This window comes from Microcebus murinus, chromosome 1, assembly GCF_040939455.1.
Source record: "Microcebus murinus isolate Inina chromosome 1, M.murinus_Inina_mat1.0, whole genome shotgun sequence".
Classification (NCBI taxonomy): Eukaryota; Metazoa; Chordata; class Mammalia; order Primates; family Cheirogaleidae; genus Microcebus; species Microcebus murinus.
The window spans coordinates 62,275,813-62,294,605 of NC_134104.1; the positions used below are offsets into that span (position 1 = coordinate 62,275,813).

General features: G+C 38.5%; 1 protein-coding gene across 1 annotated transcript in view; it reads left to right on the forward strand.

Annotated features, from left to right (window-relative positions):
- CFAP91 (cilia and flagella associated protein 91) overlaps positions 1-18,793 on the forward strand; it is a 60,499-nt gene that overhangs the window by 32,602 nt on the left and 9,104 nt on the right. Inside the window, exons 11-17 of the mRNA XM_012780565.3 lie at positions 4,168-4,284; positions 5,750-5,821; positions 7,094-7,240; positions 9,917-10,138; positions 14,326-14,474; positions 15,046-15,137; positions 17,832-17,993. Of these exons, the coding sequence (XP_012636019.1) occupies positions 4,168-4,284; positions 5,750-5,821; positions 7,094-7,240; positions 9,917-10,138; positions 14,326-14,474; positions 15,046-15,137; positions 17,832-17,992 (960 nt within the window). The 3' untranslated portion in view covers position 17,993. The remainder of the gene's footprint in view (positions 1-4,167; positions 4,285-5,749; positions 5,822-7,093; positions 7,241-9,916; positions 10,139-14,325; positions 14,475-15,045; positions 15,138-17,831; positions 17,994-18,793) is intronic.

Below are 18,793 nucleotides of genomic sequence, written 5' to 3' on the forward strand. Positions count from 1 at the left end.
TTTTCATCTTTTTATTATGGTTATCCTAGTGTCTATGAGTGAAGTGGTATCTTATTGTGGCTTTGATTTGCATTTTCCTAATGATTAAGCATGTTGAGCATCTTTTCATGTAGCCTATTGGTCATTTGTGTATCTTTTTTGGAAAAATGTCTATTTAGAACCTTTGCCTATTTTTAAAATTGGGTTTGTCTTTTTGTTGTTGAGTTGTAAGAGTTCTTTATATATTCTGGAGGCTAGACCCTTATAAAATATATGATTTGCAATTTTTCTCTCATTCTGTGGGTTCTTTTCACTTTATTGATAGTATCCTTTGAAACACAAAAGTTTTTCATTTTGATCTTTTCACTTTTGAAGAATAGATTTTTCTAGGTTGATGTTTTTTTTCTTTTAACACATCAGAGATTTCACTCCACTGTCTTCTTGCTTGCATGGATTCAGACTAGAAGTCCACTGTAATTCTTACCTTTATTCCCCTGTAGGTAAGGTGTTTTTTCTCTCTGGCTTCTTTCAAGATTTTCTTTTTGTTTTTGGTTTTTCTTTAATTTAAATATTATATGCCTGCATTTTTTTAACGTATAGTATTAATTTTATTTGATGTTCTCTAAACTTTCTGGATCTGTGGTTTGGTGTCTGTTATTAATTTTGGAAAGCTTTCAATCATTACTTTAAATGTTTCTTCTGCTCCGTTCTCTCTTTTTCTTCTCCATCTGTTATTCCAATTACATGTATATTATACCTTTTGATATTGTCTCACAGTTCTGGGATGTTCTGTTCTGTTGCTTCCCCCACCCCTCACCCCCATTCTTTTTTCTCACTCCATTTCAGTTTGGGAAGTTTTCATTGACCTATCTTCAAGTTCCCTGATTCTTTCCTTGCCCATATCAAGTCTATTAATGAGCCCATTGAAGGGATTTTTCATTTTTGTTATCGTGTTTTGATTCCTAGCCTTTCCTTGAGATTTTTAAAAAAGTTTTCACCTCTCTGTTTCCATTACTCATGTACTATTGTGTGTTGTCTACCTTTTCCATTAGTTCCCTTAACATATTATTAATAATGATGATAACGTTAAGTTCTCTGATAATTCCAACATCTGTGTCATATCTGAGTCTGGTTAGTTTATCTCTTCAGACTGTTTTTTTTTATTTTAAGCATGTCTTTTAATTTTTTTATTGATAACCTGTTATCTGGTCTCAAGTAGTGAGCAATGAGATAAATAGGCCATAGGGTGCGATTTATGTTAATCTGGCTGGAAGTTGGGATGTATCTAGTGTTTGTTGTAGTTGTAGGTATCAGAGGCTCTACATTATATTAGTGTCCTGTTTTTATCTCCCCTTTTGGATTTGGAGTGAAATGCCAATCTATCAGTTTGGAAAATTGGATTGAGGAGAGTCACCAAATATCAGGCTTATGTCCAGGCAGTCTATCTTCTTAGTCTTAAGCTTACATTATTTTGAGAATACAGAATCATACAAATATGAAGGTACAGGAGGTTTAAAGTTGTTGTTGTTGTTTTTTAAATGCTTTATGATCTGTGTCATAGTAGTCATAGAGGAGAAATACCCAGAATAGCATAAAAGAATTTCCACAGTACAATATTTTCAAGCCATTCTTGGTAGAAATTTAGCTTGAAATATGTTTTTTTTTTTTTTTTTTTTTTTTTGAGACAGAGTCTCGCTTTGTTGTCCAGGCTAGAGTGAGTGCCGTGGCGTCAGCCTAGCTCACAGCAACCTCAAACTCCTAGGCTCCAGTGATCCTTCTGCCTCAGCCTCCCGAGTAGCTGGGACTACAGGCATGCGCCACTATGCCCGGCTAATTTTTTATATATATATCAGTTGGCCAATTAATTTCTTTCTATTTATAGTAGAGACGGGGTCTCGCTCTTGCTCAGGCTGGTTTTGAACTCCTGACCTTGAGCAATCCGCCCGCCTCGGCCTCCCAAGAGCTAGGATTACAGGCGTGATTGAAATATGTTTTTGATGCTTTGTCAAATCACTTATGTTATAAAGTGGACTAAAAGAATCTACCAATTAGTCTTTTCTTCTGTTTTTGAAATCCATGGATCAAATACAGTTATTTGTCTTTTCAGCATATTAAAATATATTATTTGATAGAGCACTTTCCTAAATATTCTCATTCATTCATATCTTCTCTCTCTCTCTTTCCCTCTCTTGTGGTGAGCTTTACCTTTCCAGGCAATTGTGAGGCTGATTTGGAAGAAAATCTCAATTTTGTTTGTTGGATTGATTATGCTTTTCACGGGTCTTCTTGACCAAACATTTTTCTTTTAATTGTGAAAAGATGCTGATTTTTCCTTCACAATTTGAATTTTTTCTTTGTTTTTTTTGTATTTAGTATGTATTTATTTATTAACTAGGAAGTATACCTACAGAGTTCAAATTTCATGAGTTATACAGGAGAATTAACTAGACTGTTTTCCTTCCATCCCCATGTCCCAGCCATGCAGTTTTTTCTCTGGAGGCAACAAGAGCTTTTAGTTTCATATCTATCCTTCCAGAAATATTTTCTATAAAGAAATACATGTGTATGTATATGTGTGTGTGGCTATGTAAATATATACATGCACATATACAGTGTGTATGTGTTTGTGTATTGTGTATTTATGCGTATGTATATACAAATATGTACAAATACATATAAGTATCTTTTTAAACTCTTTTTTACATGAATGTTAGTATAAAATATGCACTGTTCTGCCCTTGCTTTTTTTTTAAATTTTATATATCTTGGAAATCTGTCCATACCAGTATTACTTGAAAAGCTTTCTTCTTATTTTTTACATTTTCATGTTGTATAATTGTATAAATGTACCATAATGTATTTAATCAGTCCCCTTTTGATGGATATTTAGATTATTTATAACTTTTTAGTGTTAAAAACGATGCTGCAATGAGTAACTTCATTTGTATGTAATTTGGTACATGTGTAAACATATCTAGAAGATAAATTTCTAGATGTGAAAATGCTGGACCACAATGTATGTGCTTTCATAATTTTGATGGATATTGTTGCCAAATTTTATTAAGTATATGATGTACCAATTTCAGTAATGTGTGAGAGTACCTGTTTTCCCACATCCTTATCAACATAATTTGTTATGAATGATTGGCTTTGAAATGGTTTCATGAGGTATTATTCAGAGCTCTTCCCTCAAGAGATACCTAAGTTTAGAATTATTAATTACTTTTGACTGCTGCTGCTTTCTGTTGATTCACCAGTTGTGGTTTCCACAGAGCTGTCTTATATTTGATATCAGTTTTATTTTGAAGAAACTCAGAGGCTCTATTGCAACCACAATAATTTTAGGTGGTTCTAAATTTCATAATTTGCATAGTTTTACTAGTTTCAAGTTTTGACCTAGTGCATGGTTTTTAAAAAATCAGTCATCTATTTTTTTATTGAAAATATAATATAAAATTTATTATATGATGAAAAGTTAACTAAAGTATGATTTTAAATTCACAAAGTCAGAATTTTGGTTCTTTTAAATTAAAAGTATTCCCCTATGGCTGAAAATAGAACCAATAAACAAAATCTTATATCATGTATAATTTTGGCAGGACTTTTGGTGATCAAAAGTAAAAAAAGAAAAAGAGTATGTTAAACTATAAACACATATACTGTTTCACTAGGAGACAAGTTCATTTTTGAAAATTTGGATATGCAGGCCTTCAAGACTGAAGTAAAGTTCTGCATCCAGTTTGAGACAATTACCATTTAATGCTCCATGGTTTCCCCATAACAAGGCATACCAACTATTTCAATCATTTATTGCACAGGAAAATTTTGTATTGCCCAGGCATTCAGCAAATTATCTCCTGTGGAAGAAATAGGGGTTGGGAGTTTTGCTTGTATACATAAAAGACAGAACCTTTTAGCAACTCAAAACAAAAAATGTTAAAATCCCCAAAATCTTTGATTAAAATGGATATATCAAGAATATGCATAATGTTTAGTCAGTGGCTAATGTATCCTTAGGAGTATCATAGCATCCCTTGGGAGTTACACACCCCTGTTAGGACTTTCTCAAACTGACCTAGCAAAGCCATAGAGAATATTGGTTCTGATTGATATTCAGATCTGAGGCCTAGATCTGATAGTAGAGGGAAATACAAAGATAAGAGATGATGTTAGTTGGTGTTATTTCAGGCACTGTTGGATAAGAAGAATAAAGTTCATGAGGCAAAGAAGCCCCCGCGTTTCCTTCAAAGAAACCCAATACCTGCACCTCGGCTTCCCACTCCAACCTTGCAATTGAGTTCCAATGTAAGTTTGAAGCTTTTGTATTTGAAATGCTAAATTCAATATTGTCAGTTTAGTCTTAGCAGAGTTCAGAGTGAAAACAAATCTGATTCAATGGTGTTACTTTCCCTAGCTCTGACTCAAATTTGTCTTTATTCTTTTATGTATCAAACATTACACACACACACATAAATAAGCAAAATGAAATGAAATCTAAACCCAATCCTTTTCAAGAATAAAAACACAAAGAATAAGTAATATTCCCATGAAAAATCAGCATTGGAAGGTGATCGTCATGCATATCAAATAGAACAAGAAGACTGAATGATAACCAGTTACCATAACGATCTTCCCCCATGGGGAGGTGGCTGATGACCTGTTGGAGTTGAAGAGGAATGAAATGCCAGAGGTGTCATCAAGACAGGCTGGCTTCTGGGGTACGAATGACTCAAAGAGGTCACTCTGACCAGGGCCGCATCTTATCAGACTCAATTTGGGCAAAGTACCAGAGTTGGCTAGGATTTAGAGGACTAAGCAAACCCACAAAAAAACTACTAGAAATGCCACAATGCAAATGTATTGCTTTACGGATAAAAATATGACTGCCTGGTAGATTGGGATGGGCCTCTTGGCGGGTCAGCACGTTATCTCCCAGTACAGGGCAATCCTCACAAAAAAGCCAAATTGTATTCAGAAGGTTGGTGCGATTCTGGCAGGGGGCAGGTGTTGATGGGAAATTTCACTATACCTGTCACCACTTCTGATGGGTGGCCCCTCAGAGGGCCTGGCATCCTCCCACTAACTGGCCAGGATGTGCTCCTGGGTGACATCCCCTTTTCTAGACTTGGTGCGAGCCTTTGGTTAACAACACATTGTCTTTCATATGTGTCAGTGCCATCAGTTGGACTGTTGCTTTTTTATGCATTCAGATGCACCTTAATTAGATTTATAAACCTTGCTCTTTCTGCTTTGGACACATAGTTATTTAAGGTGATTTTTGTAAATGGCTAGTCTTATTCATTGTATTCTGATTTTACCAGTGTAGCTGACTTGTTGTGAGAAGCAACTCACTGTGACATAGACTAGCTGTTTTCTTTGTCTACTTATGATCAAACATGAAAATACTATTGAAAAAAGGATGTTACAAGCAATGCTTGATGCTGCAAGAAAGATTTTGCTAAAAAGGAATATAAAAAATGAAAATGGCTTTATTTGTAGGGATGATAGCATGGCAGTGAGTAAATTTTTTTTCTTTTAATATGATTTGTTAATGATGTATTTATGAAGAAAAAATGATGGATTTTAATGATACAGTAAGTAACATTAAAAATACTATATGTTCAATGGGCAGGGACCATGTTTTATTTCTCTTTAAATCCTTTTGGCATCTCCGACAATCTCTTTTGCTTGAAATAAGTCTTCAAAAGAATATTTGATGCTTGTACTTCTGCAATTCTCAGGCTGCCTGGTTCTCCCTTTGTTCTTTTAGGAAGAAGAAGACATAGAAATGGCTGTGATCTACCTTCAAAAGTTACTCCGGGGCAGAGTTGTTCAGAACATGGTATGTAGGTTCACCCACTGGCCCTGTGTTTCTCCTTTGAGAATAAATTCTTTAGATTTCTTACATGCTTGGTTCGTTGGGGTGAATTCCTTCTTGCACCCTGCTATCCTGTTCAGCTAGACTCTCAAATTGCCTACTCATTCCCTTTTAGTGCCCTCATTTATTTAGCTGGGTGGCACAGTGTCAAAGAAGGAGAGAGGAGGAACCAATGTGAAACTCATTTCTTCCTTAGAATTGCTAAATCCATAAATTTTTGCACCTAAATTTTGACTATTAAAATTTGAGCCGGGCGTGGTGGCTCACGCCTGTAATCCTAGCACTCTAGGAGGCTGAGGCGGGTGGATTGCTCGAGGTCAGGAGTTCGAAACCAGCCTGAGCAAGAGCGAGACCCCGTCTCTATTATAAATAGAAAGAAATTAATTGGCCAACTAATATATAGAAAAAACCAGCCAGGCATGGTGGCGCATGCCTGTAGTCCCAGCTACTCGGGAGGCTGAGGCAGCAGGATCGCTTGAGCCCAGGAGATTGAGGTTGCTGTGAGCTAGGCTGACGCCACGGCACTCACTCTAGCCTGGGCAACAAAGTGAGACACTGTCTCAAAAAAAAAAAAAAAAAAAAAAAAAAAAATTTTGACTATTAAAGCACAAACCAAGTGGATTCCCTAATCTAATTTTTCACAGTCATGAGTTTGCATATAGCTGGCAATAATCTACATTATAAATGAAATCGCTACATATTAAAAAGTACAGCTTTGGACCCTTACTATTTATGCCCACATTATATATTCTTTGTTCTACATACAGCATATCATTTTTTGCTAATTGTAATCTCATTTACAGGCAAGTAATCTGAGTCTGAGAGAAATTTGGTTAACTACCAGAAAATTCAATTCTGGTCTTCCTGACTGTAAAGCCTTAGATTATTTGTGTTTCTAGACACACTTTACTTAAAAATGGATTAATATCAAACTCTAGTTAAAAATATATATACATAGGCCAGGCACCGTGGCTCACACCTGTAATCCTAGCACCCTGGGAGGCCGAGGAAGGTGGATTGAAAACTAAGCCTGTTCTCTGCCCGAGCAGCTGAAGGCTCAGAAAAGTGGGCTGAGCTGAGCACTGGCTCTGGGGAACACACCTGCTCTGTGGACCCCAAGGGACAGGACAGAACCCATTCTTCCCAGGGGTCTCACGAGCAGCTGCATGAGACTCCTAGTGCTTGTCCCAAATGGATGGTAATGTGCAGGTCTCTCTTTGGTTTGATTTGATACAGATGTTTGAAGGGAAAGAAAAGCGACTGGAGTTGATCCAGGAGTTGCGCACCAGCCACGCACTACAAGATGACGAAAAGCTGGTGAAAAAAGCCGAGAAGCAAGTGACCCTGGCCCTCCTGCAGCAGAGGAATTTGCATGAACACAAGGTTTTTCCTTTTTTTCTTGTTACTTTCTTGTTACATTTCCCCCTTGATTTTTATCATTGCACAAGCAACATTATAAAAACAATAAATAAAATGATAAAAACCTCCCCAATCCCATCACACCATCAGCATTCTTAAACAGTGCTGCTGCAGGCCATAATTAGGACTGTACACTCACTGAATTGAAGATGGTGTTATTTTCTTCATTTGTGGGGAAAAAACAAAAACAAAAACCAAAAACAGAAATACCACCACCACCACCAACAACAACAAAAAATACACACAAAAAATGCAGTTTTTAAACTATAAGATTTTCTCCATCCCATTTTTTCTTAAATATTTGGTAACTCTACTATATGTCAGTTAGTGAGGGATTAGCAGAATGAGTAAGTAATAAAAGCAACATGGAAAAAGGAAGAAATGAGATTTATTTTAAAATATTCAACACTTATTTCTGAGTTTTGGAGCTGTATATAGCTCATGCTGGTTAAACTGTGTATTAAATATGTTACTACTTCATGATATCTGGTGCCTTTCATCATGACCCCCTGGCTGTGTGCCACCTGACACCGATGAGAATTGCTTGCTTTGTTTTTTTCCCCTAGATACATTTGACACATTAGAAAGTATGAATTGCAGCTATAAACCAACTGCTGTGAATGTTTTTCCTGCTCCCTTCCAGTGTTTGTCTACACACACACACACACTTTTTAATGTTGTTGACCACAGTGTACATATACTTTTACTCCGTCTCCCACTTTTCTGTGAGCCAATCTGAAAAAGAACCAATTTGCAAAGAGTTTGGTGTTATAAGAAAGTAATACAGCAAAGTTAGTATGACCCACCTCCAGTAATACACACGACTCTGGTGCTGCGTGGGCCCTGGGCACTTGAGAAATGACCAGAGCTTTATTCTTTTTACATGGCATCAGCACCATGGATGGCGGCTGAGCTGGGGGGAGCTGCAGTGGGGAGAGGGAGGAAGAGAGCCACAGGCTGTGAGACCCAACAGAGGGATGAGAAAAGGAGAATGTAGACATGAGTCCTTGAATCTAGACGCCTTAAGGTCCTAGAAATGTCCAGAATGCCCTGCAGGCACTAGGTCCTGAGACTCTGGGTGGAAAATGCCCTCCTTGGTCTATTGAGGTTTCTGATAATGGCCTTTCGCAGATGAGCTAAGCCAGCCCAGGCCTTTCAACTCATTTATCCCTTTTAGTGGCTATACACATGGCTGAGATCACGTCAGCTAAGAGCTAAGGGAGGAGTTAATGGGAAAACCTGTCACTTAGCCAAGAACTCACCCTGCTTACCTTCAGTCACACCTGTATACGCTATGCTATGCAGGGGTTAAGGGAGTGGTCACCTCACATATACCTTCAGCAATGCTGATCCTCTCCCTCTCTCCTTCTCTTTTATTTCTGTGGAAAACAGAGCAGAAAATGTGCACTTTCCAATTATGTAATACATTACATGATGTGACCACACCAGAATCACCTTCCTAAATATTTTTCCTTAATTTCAAATTAGATTGTACTACCTGAGCATGCCCACATTCCTTACTGAGAGAGGCTAGACATGAGCATGTGGCCATCTCAGGATTTTAAAACTTGCATCTGACCCCCAAGTGAGGGAGCTTATGCTCCCTGGAGACAGGGAGAGAATCCACTTGTGACCTGAGGCTGAATGTCTGCTGTTTATGAATGTGAGAAGTAGTGAGATGCACTTAGTTTTGCCCTTTCTTTCCATCTCTCCCTGGCACATAAGTTGAGCTTTGTGATTAGAAAGTATGTGTGGGCTGGGAGGTAGGTGAGGAAGAGGATGAGGGTTTTGGGGTTAACCATGACACTTCACAGTCTGTCACCCCAGTGAATATTTCTTCCCTTCAGATATAGATCAGAAGGGGAACTGAGCCCAGAGGGAGAACTGTGAGTGCTAAAGTAGCATATGACTGGAAGAAAAGTCCATTCCCCTTATACCTGGGGATAGGAGAGGGAATGGGATAAAGTTTCAAAGGATAAATCATCTTAAACACTTTTCTTCTTGTATGTCAAAGCCAGGGCACAGGGTTCCATGAATAGGTACTGTGGCTTTTTCCTGGCCAAGAGCATCATGGGTCCCTATTTTACCTCAATTGATCACATAGACATTTAGTCTTTTTCCTGGGCTATTTCAAAGATGGTTGTTAATGGCTTTGAAGTTATTAAAAGATTTGAAGGTTATCTACTTTCATCTTATGCAAGATCTTAAAATTCCCCAAACTTGTGTGAAAGGACAGACATTAAAAAATTTAAAAGTATCATGCATGAATTTCTAGGAGCTTCTATCTTATTAAACCTTGACATTTCCCTTCATGTCTTAGAAGACACACTTTACCTTTCAGATAAAATTGAGAGAAAAAAATTGTGTGTGGTCATTAACAGAAATGTCTTCCTAAATCCTTTTCATAATTTGAAGACTATGATCCAACAGTGACTGACGAAACAATCCACTTTCTCATGCCTGTGTTCTCCTAGTAAGAACCTACAGGATAAGACCAATCTAGAGATAATATTTCTAATAAAAAATAAATGCATTCTGAAAGTACATTGACTCAAGAGTTCTGAGTGATCCAGCACCCTTCCTAATAATCACCATTCAGAGTGGAATTTGTATCCTTAAAGTTATATTATTCTTTTCAAGGAGTCACTGGTCAAAAACCATTTGGCCGGGCTGGAAGGAAGGGCGCTGGCAGACATGTTTGACTTCCTGTCCAAGGAGCTAGTGCGATTGCAGGAGGAGAGGAGGATCCATGCCTTCGCCATGCTGGCCGATCGCCAGCGGAGGATGCGGGAGGCCGAGGAGAGTGGCCGGCGCCAGGTGGAACAGCGGCGCCTGTGGGAAGAGGACGAGATGTTCAAAGAGGCAAGTGGGGCGGCTTGTGGAAGCTGCCTGGACGGAGCCGAGTCAAACCAAAGGAACCTCTTGACATGAAATGCCATTTGTTCTTGTTTTTCATTTTATTTAGCAGATCTGCGTTGGGCTCCTACTACATGCCAAGCACTGTACCAGGGTTTTGTGGGATCCTTTGAAGGGAAAACATCAGACATGGTCCCTCGTCTCCTGGAGCTTAAATAACATGTGACATGCACAAAAGTGTAGAGTTAGAAAACGTAATGAGTTCCATGAGGGAAGGAAACGAGGCTCAGAGACCCATTTTAAGCAGGTTGCTTTGTTTACTACGTGGAGAACAGGCTGCAGGGCGGACAAAGAGGGAACAAGGAGCCCGGGAAGCAGCTGTTGACATAGTTAAGGCCAGAGTGAGAGACAGGGAGACATCAAGTATGACATCCAGCTTCCTCCAGCTGTTGATGATGGTACTATTTTCTGAGGTAGGAAAGTCGAGAGGGGACTAGGTTTAGGGGCAGGGATGGAATTCAGTTTATATTTACTTTGGGACATCTAAGTGGAGGTAGATGGATATACAAGAGGGGATCTAGAAGAGAGGTTTTAGCTGAAAATACATTAATAAATTTGGGAGTTAATGTACCGCATTGGCAAATTAAAATGCTGACCAAGGCACAATGGATATGAAATTCCAAAGTGACTGAGATGCAAATTCAGAGGAAATTCTAGGAACCAGTAATATCTCAAAGTACTCTAACCCTCCTCAAGGTCGAGTATTGAAATTGGAGGGGATTTGTGGAAAAGATTTCCTAAAAGGGAGCTGTGCTGTGACTAATGTTGGCCCCACACACACACCTGGAAGTGAGGAGTGGGGGACCGTCTCTTTTATTGTAGTTAAGAGAGGGGAACTTCACTGGGTCGTGTATTCTCTCAGGTAGGGCCCTGACCCCCTAGGAAATAGAGAGGAGAGCTGTGCTATCTCATTGCTTTGGAAGTGGGCACAGACGAGACTTCAGGATGGCCAGGCATGCCCAGAATGTGTCAAGGCTGGGCTGTGTGAGCACGTCCCCTGGACCAAAGGTGAGAAAGAGAAAAAAGTCAGCCAAAAACTTTTAAAAAATTCCTTTCTAAGAGGACTGAATCTATATGTGGATACTTTTGAGCTCTTCAGGTAAAAAAAAAATATGGTATGTCAATTTGGAGGTCTTCCTACTTGGTCTGAGATTTTAATGATTTACCTGGTTTTCATGGAATTAGTATTACTCCATGAACAGTATTTGGTGTCTATTTTTTTTAAATCAAAACACTTTTTGATTAAAGCTAAACATTGTGCTTTCTCTATATAGCTTAAAGTTGAGTTATAATGTTGTCAAGTTCAGGTTTTTAATTCCAGTAGCAGATCATCTATCTACAGTGTGTAACAGCCTATAATAATATAGTCAACGCCTTGTTCAACGATGGAGATATGTTCTGAGAAATGCATCCTTAGGCAAATTTGTCGCTGTGCAAACACCATAGGGTCTATTTACACAAAATGATATGGTGTAGCCACTACACACTTAGGCTATATTGTATAGACTATTGCTCGTAGGCTACAAACCTGTACAGCATGTTACTGTACTAAATATTGTAGGCAGTTGTAACACAATGGTAAGTATGTGTGTATCTAAACATAGAAAAGGTACAGTAAACATAAAATATAAAAGATAAAAAGTGATACACCTGTATAGGGCACTTATCATGAATGGAGCTTACAGGATTGGGAGTTGCTCGGGGTGAGTCGGTGAGTGAGTGGTGAGTGAACATGAAGGGCTAGGACATTACTGTACACTACTGCAGACTTTATAAACATACACTTAGGCTACACTGAATTTATTTAAAAAAATTTTTTTCTTTCTTCAATAATAAATTAACCTTAGCTTACTATAAGTTTTTTACTTTATAAACTTTTTAATTTGTTTCAACTTCTTGACTCTTTTATAACATAGTTTAAAACATACTGTACAGCTATACAAAAGTATTTTTTCTTTATATCCTTATAAGCTTTTTTCTGTTTCTAAAATTTTTACTTTTGTTTTTTACTTTTTAAACTTTTTGTTAAAAACTAAGACATAAACATACATTAGCATAGGCTTTTACAGGGTTAGGAACATCAATATCACTGTCTTCCACCTCCATATCTTGTCCCACTGGAAGGTCTTCAGGGGCAATAACACACACAAAGCTGTCACCTGCTATGTCATCTCCTAGGATAATGATGCTTTCTTCTGGAATAAGTCCTGAAAGGCTTACCTGAGGCTGTTTTACAGTTAACTTTTTAAAATATATAAGCATAAATAGTATTCTAAAATAATGATAAAAAGTATATTATACCATATTTCCCCAAAAATAAGACAAGGTCTTATATTTATTTTTCCTCAAGAAGACACCCTAGGGCTTATTTTCAAGGGATGTGTTATTTTTTTTAAGTATGATATAACAATCTACATTTATTCAAATATAGTTAAGTCTTCTTCTGGAACATCATCATAACTCTCCAAACCCCGAATTCCATCCTGAATTTCTTGCGACTCTATTTCCTTTAGAACCATTGGCCCCAATCTCTCATGTCGAGCAGTAGAGCTCTCATGGGGCAGATGAGAAGGGCTGCTCATCTTCTTTACTGCTCCGCGACGAAATGCATGGGATGTGCAGATATGCTGCATAGCCACGCCCATCACTAGGTCTTGTTTTTGGGGTAGGGCTTACTTATATTGTGCAAATGCTTAGAAATCCTGCTAGGGCTTATTTTATGGGTAGGTCTTATTTTGGGGGAAACACAGTAGTAAATACATAAACCAGCAACATAGGCATTCATTATCATTATCAGGTATTATGTACTATATACATAATTATATGTGCTACACTTTGATATGACTGACAGTGTAGTAGTCATCATTACACCAACATCACCACAAACACATGAGTAATATGTTGTGCTAAGATGTTATTAGGGTTACAATGTCACCAGGTGGTATGGATTTTTAGCTCCATTATTATCTTCTGGGACCACTGTCATATATGTGGTCCGTTGTTGATCAAAATGGCACACGACTGTAATTTATATTCTAGCTTCCTATCATCTTAACACACTTCTTTGAAAAGTTACTGAGATTTAGAAATTATTGGCAAACCAGAACTTACTATCCCCTACCTAATATCGCTAACATGTATCTTCCCATTCCAGCATGTCCCTGTGAAATGAGAAATGAAAAGAGAAAGAAAAGAAGTCTGGTCTTTCCCTTTAAGAATTCTTTCTTTCTGGAAGTTGCACATATAACTTTTTTATGTATTCTCTTAGTCGTAACTTGGTCATATGGCCATATCCAGATTCTATGGGTGCTAGGAAATGTAGTCTTTATTCTTCTAGGCACCTGTTTGCCTAGCTAAAATCCAGGAGTTCTATTATTTAGGGGGAAGGAGAGAAAGACATTGGGAAATACTTCCTAGCCTTTGCTACAGGTAGGTTTTTTAACCAAGTCACACTGATAGTAAGAACAAAGCTAGGATCCGAACCAGGGTTATTGACTCTGAAGCCTGTGACCTTTTTGCAGTGCTGTATTGCCCACTCGCAAGTAAGATCCACAGTTCTAGAATGGGCTAAATGGGTAGGGGCTGCCCAGAGTGAGTAGGTAGGTGGATGAACAAACAAACTGATTAGACGGTAAAGAAAAGGAGTGATTAGTGAAGGGTCTATTGACGTAATGAATGAACTGTATTTGCAAAAAAAAAAAAAAAAAAAAAAAAAAAAAATAGGCCGGGCGCTGTGGCTCACGCCTGTAATCCTAGCTCTTGGGAGGCCGAGGCGGGCGGATTGCTCAAGGTCAGGAGTTCAAAACCAGCCTGAGCAAGAGCGAGACCCCGTCTCTACTATAAATAGAAAGAAATTAATTGGCCAACTGATATATATATAAAAAATTAGCCGGGCATGGTGGCGCATGCCTGTAGTCCCAGCTACCCGGGAGGCTGAGGCAGAAGGATCACTCGAGCCCAGGAGTTTGAGGTTGCTGTGAGCTAGGCTGACGCCACGGCACTCACTCTAGCCTGGGCAACAAAGCGAGACTCTGTCTCAAAAAAAAAAAAAAAAAAAAAAAAAATAGTCAATCAATGTTTATTTACAATAGCATTCCTGTTCTGAATAAGTTGGGTATTTGGGGGTTTTTCAGGTAATTAAAGTTCACCAAAGTACTGTATCCTCCTACCTGGAAAACATAATACTGAACACCGAAGAGAACACTGCAGAAGAACAAGCCAGGGCAGAAATTGAGAAGATAGCTGAGGAAATCAATGACATTGCTTATGAAATAGAAAACCGGTATGTACCCAGAGAGTAGACTGTAGAATGGGCAGCCCATTTACTGGTACTCATATGTATTTTCTCAAGAGCTCAAGATTTCACTACCAGGGAGAAACAAATATATAACTCATGCTTTAGTGTCCACTGTTTTATTAGTATAACTGTTTAGAAGTCAACCCACCTGTACCTTTGTATGGTAGGAACATTGGGAATTGTATTTTTCATTATGCTCTGCAGTCTGGATTACTTCCGTATTACTTTAAGAATACTCGGAAGCATGAAAGCAATGTGAATCTGTGTGTGTGCCATTACCTGGATTTCATCCAAGGTTTCTGGTGTCCATGTATAAGCTGTATTTCTAACATTCCCTCCCTGGCAGGCAGGTTAAATGAAGGATAGACTCAAATCCAAATTTTCCTTGGCATTTAACAAGCTTGCCAGGAATATGTTGTTTCAGATCACTTAATCAAGGAAAAAAGTGATGGTGGGATTTGAGCAGTGGAGTTGCTTACACAGCAAGGAAGATCTAAGCATAAGTCAGGAGCTCAAGTAAGGAACTAAAGGAAATAGTTTATCTTTTATTTTTTAGTCGAACTCATCTTCAGTCAGAGGAGATTGTTGCTGAGTTGGTTTATAGTTTTCTGATCCCAGAGGTGCAAAAAGACTTTGTCAAAGAAAAAGGTAAGCCAATATAAATGCTTTACTTTAGTATTTTCTGAAAGATCTAAAGATCTCAGTATTCCAGATATTTCAAACTAAATAGAGGTATGGGGAAATTTCTGAAGGGGAATCACTGAGTTTCCTTATTCCAGAGCTTGTCAAGTTCTCTTCATGCCACCTCATTCCAGAACATAACCACCTCTAGTGTGTGTGGGATGCAGTTCTAATAAGCTTGACTTCCTTCTCTAAAAGGAAGCTCCCAAATTTTCAGAAGAGGTGTATACATAAAGCAAATGTTGAGCATATGAAGGATTTTCACACTGTAGCAACCGTTTTGAGGCAGGGAATGTGAACCATGGGTGCTGGAAAAGCAGGGGGTGCTGGGAGAGTCTAAATCTACCCTGCTGCTCCACCCACACCCCAAATAGCTTATTTTTGCTGGAGCTGCATCCAAGTATAAATACCCCAATTCATAATTTGTCACAAGTAGCATGTTTTTAAAGATTGATGCTTTTAGTTTATAGAGAAGAAGAGAAAAATGTCCAAAAAAGAAAAAGAAGATGACCCTTTTGCAATTCTGAGACTATTGGTGGCAAGCCTGATCTTAGAGGGACGGATGCAGACCAATATTTAAATGACAGGCAGCTCAAAAGCTTTGAGAATTATGTAAGGGAATTCTAGACAGGTTTAAGCAGGAAAGTGTGCAATATTGCAGACTGCTTACTCAGGGATAAAGGGATGGTGGAGTTCTAACATACTTCGAGAGAATAAAGAAATAGCTTATCTAACCATTACATGGTTATGGTGTGATTGTTAAACCAGTACCTCTAATGATAAGCATTTAATTTGTTTCCAGTGTATTTTCCTATTACAAGCAGTGTTGCAGTCAATATATTTTACACATATCCTGGCCATGCTTATGAGAGTAAATTCCCAGCAGTATGCTTGCTGGGCTATAAGGCATGCACATTTTACATTCTGATAGATACTGCCAAATTGTCCCATAAAACCATGGTTGACTTGTATCAACAGTGTATGACAGTGCCTATAACAATAAAATGTAATTTTCATGTCAGTGAATACATATTTCTGTGTCATGTTATATTATAAAAGGGGTCTTATATTTTCTAGATCCTTCAGAAAATATCCAACTCCTTTTGACTTCTCCTAGGTCCAAAGTGAGGTCAACCTGCGTCAGAGCCATTCCACCCGTGGGAATTAAAGGAGAGGGGCAAACAGCAGGTTTAAGATCCCACTAGTTTGATATCCACCCCCTAACTTCTCCTGGGGCTCAGGGAAAGGATTTGGGGAGGAACTGGAGCCGAAGGAATCCAATAGGACTTGTCTGTGGGCAAGTTGGACTAGTCCTTAGCCTCTTCCCTTTATATTTATGCCAAATCAGAAAAGCCATATGGATGGGGCTTTTTGTTTTTTTTAACTAAGAGAACCATGTGTACTGTATATACTCTTTACCCCAAATTAAGATATATACAGACCACTTTGTGATATCTTACTTTTTAAGAAGATGATGGATCATTGGCAAGCTCTTAAAAAGGCCTGTTTATAGATATATGATAATAATAACTGCCAAATTTTAAATGCATGCTAAGTCCCAGTCAGTGCACTAAGCATTTTAAAATGTACATTATCGTGATATCTTACAACAGCTGTAAGTGTGTTCTCATTTTTAATTCAGGAAATTAGTGCTTGGACCCAACTTGCAGGCTTGAAAATATCCCAAACCCACACTCTTTCAGCCATACTACTGTAGAGTGCCAACAGGTGCTGTGTGAATTACCCTGTGTAAACTAGTAGATACCTGAATAGCAAAGAACCCCAGTACCTCTTACTGTCCTTTACTAGCTGTATGGCTTTGGATAAATTACCCAAACTCTCTGTGTCTATGTTTCTTCTTCTGAAAATGAAGATATTAATAATATTCTATTTTAGAATTGTAGGAGGATTAAATGAATAATTGTACATAACTGTTTAAAACAGTGCCTGGCACAAAGCAAGGACAAATGCTAACTGCTAACATCATCATCATCATCATCATCATCATCATTATCACTACTCCTTTCCATAGGGCTTAGATGCTTAGTATTTTCTTTACTAAGCCTTGATAATAAATATTCTTAGAATTTGGAACTAGGGCCACGTTCTAAAGCCATGAGCTCAGAAACTTGTTATCTATCAAGTGCCCTCCATATTGAAAGTATGAGACAAGGCCTTTATTTTTTATTTGTTTACAATCTAGGTAGAAAACAAAATGTAACTCATGTGAATGCTTTATACAAATTCAAGTGTCGTAAGTGGTAAACATGGGCTGACAGAATCAGAGGAGGAGCTTCCTGGAGGAGCTAGAACTCAATCTGGGCTTTGCCACAAGGGTAGGAATTGGAGTGCAGGCACTGCAGGCCGGGCAGCTGCTGAGGAGGGGGATGGAAGCCAGCCTGGTAGGGAGCAGTGTGATGGGCTAAACTAAAAACTGGGAACAGAGGGAGCAGCAAGAAGTAAGACTTGGGTTTGGTTTACCTCTAGGAGGTGTCCTTCTAAAGAAGAGAACAGATAATTTTTATTTAACCCAATCAGCCCTAAGTCAGAAAATAATGAAGTTTGCAAAATTGTCATTCTGATCGGTACTCTTTTAAAAACATTTGGGGATGGTCTCATTCAGACTTTCAGAATAAAAATTCTTCTGTCACTTTGGCACAGTGAGGAACGCACAGCGGAAACATATTCTTGCAGCCCATCAGATCATCCACCAGCACACGGAAGCCATGCTCCAAAAGAGAGTAACTGAGCAACAGCAAGATGAGGTCTCAGAGGCTGACATCTTACCTGAGGAAGAAACTCAAAATGAGGAAAACAGCTAAGGTGAGTTTAATTTTCCATCTGGAAGGATGCAGAGAGAGAGGAGGAAAAACAGCATCATGAAAATGCAAAAAGATTGTTTATTGTTTAAGAAAATGAAGTATTTAAAATTGGCACATTTCATCTAGGTTGTAGCATCTACTATCAAAATTATAAGAAAATTAGAGTTGAAATTATAGCAATTGGATTCTTGTGATCCAGAAAATAGAACTACAGATTACTTGTATGAGTTCTCTTAGCAGGGATTGTACCCCATCATAAATAAAGCTACAGACTGTGTCAGCATCATTAAAAAGCCTTGTCCTTATAGAAGTAGAAGGCATTGTGCTGGTCGTAAGCACAGCGTGAGACACAGAGCCTGCCCACTCTAGCCCAGACTCTTTCTGTAATGCTCACCGGGGCTTGGTCTTAGGCTCAGCTAAACGTTCACACTCACAAGACTAACATAGGCCACATTTGGCACAATCTACTTAGAAAGATATAAGACAGGAAACACAGCTTCCAGCAAGGCAACCTCAGAAGTTTCTCTTCCTGTAGGAACCCTTGCCATATACACACAGAACACATAGCTATTTTCTTAGACCCCAGGTTACAGAGCTCAGGTACAAGGAAAAAATACTCACATGGAGTGGGTACAGGAGCTGCCCTGGCTTAAAAGCCTCATACCCCAGGGGCCAGAATCTCTTGTAATAATTTCAAGGCATAGCTTCCAGAGTCCCCACAATGGATTTGCCCTGTTACAGAAGTCATCACAGTCACAGAAACTCAAAAAGCTGTGGGTTCCTAGTAGGTATTAATCGTAG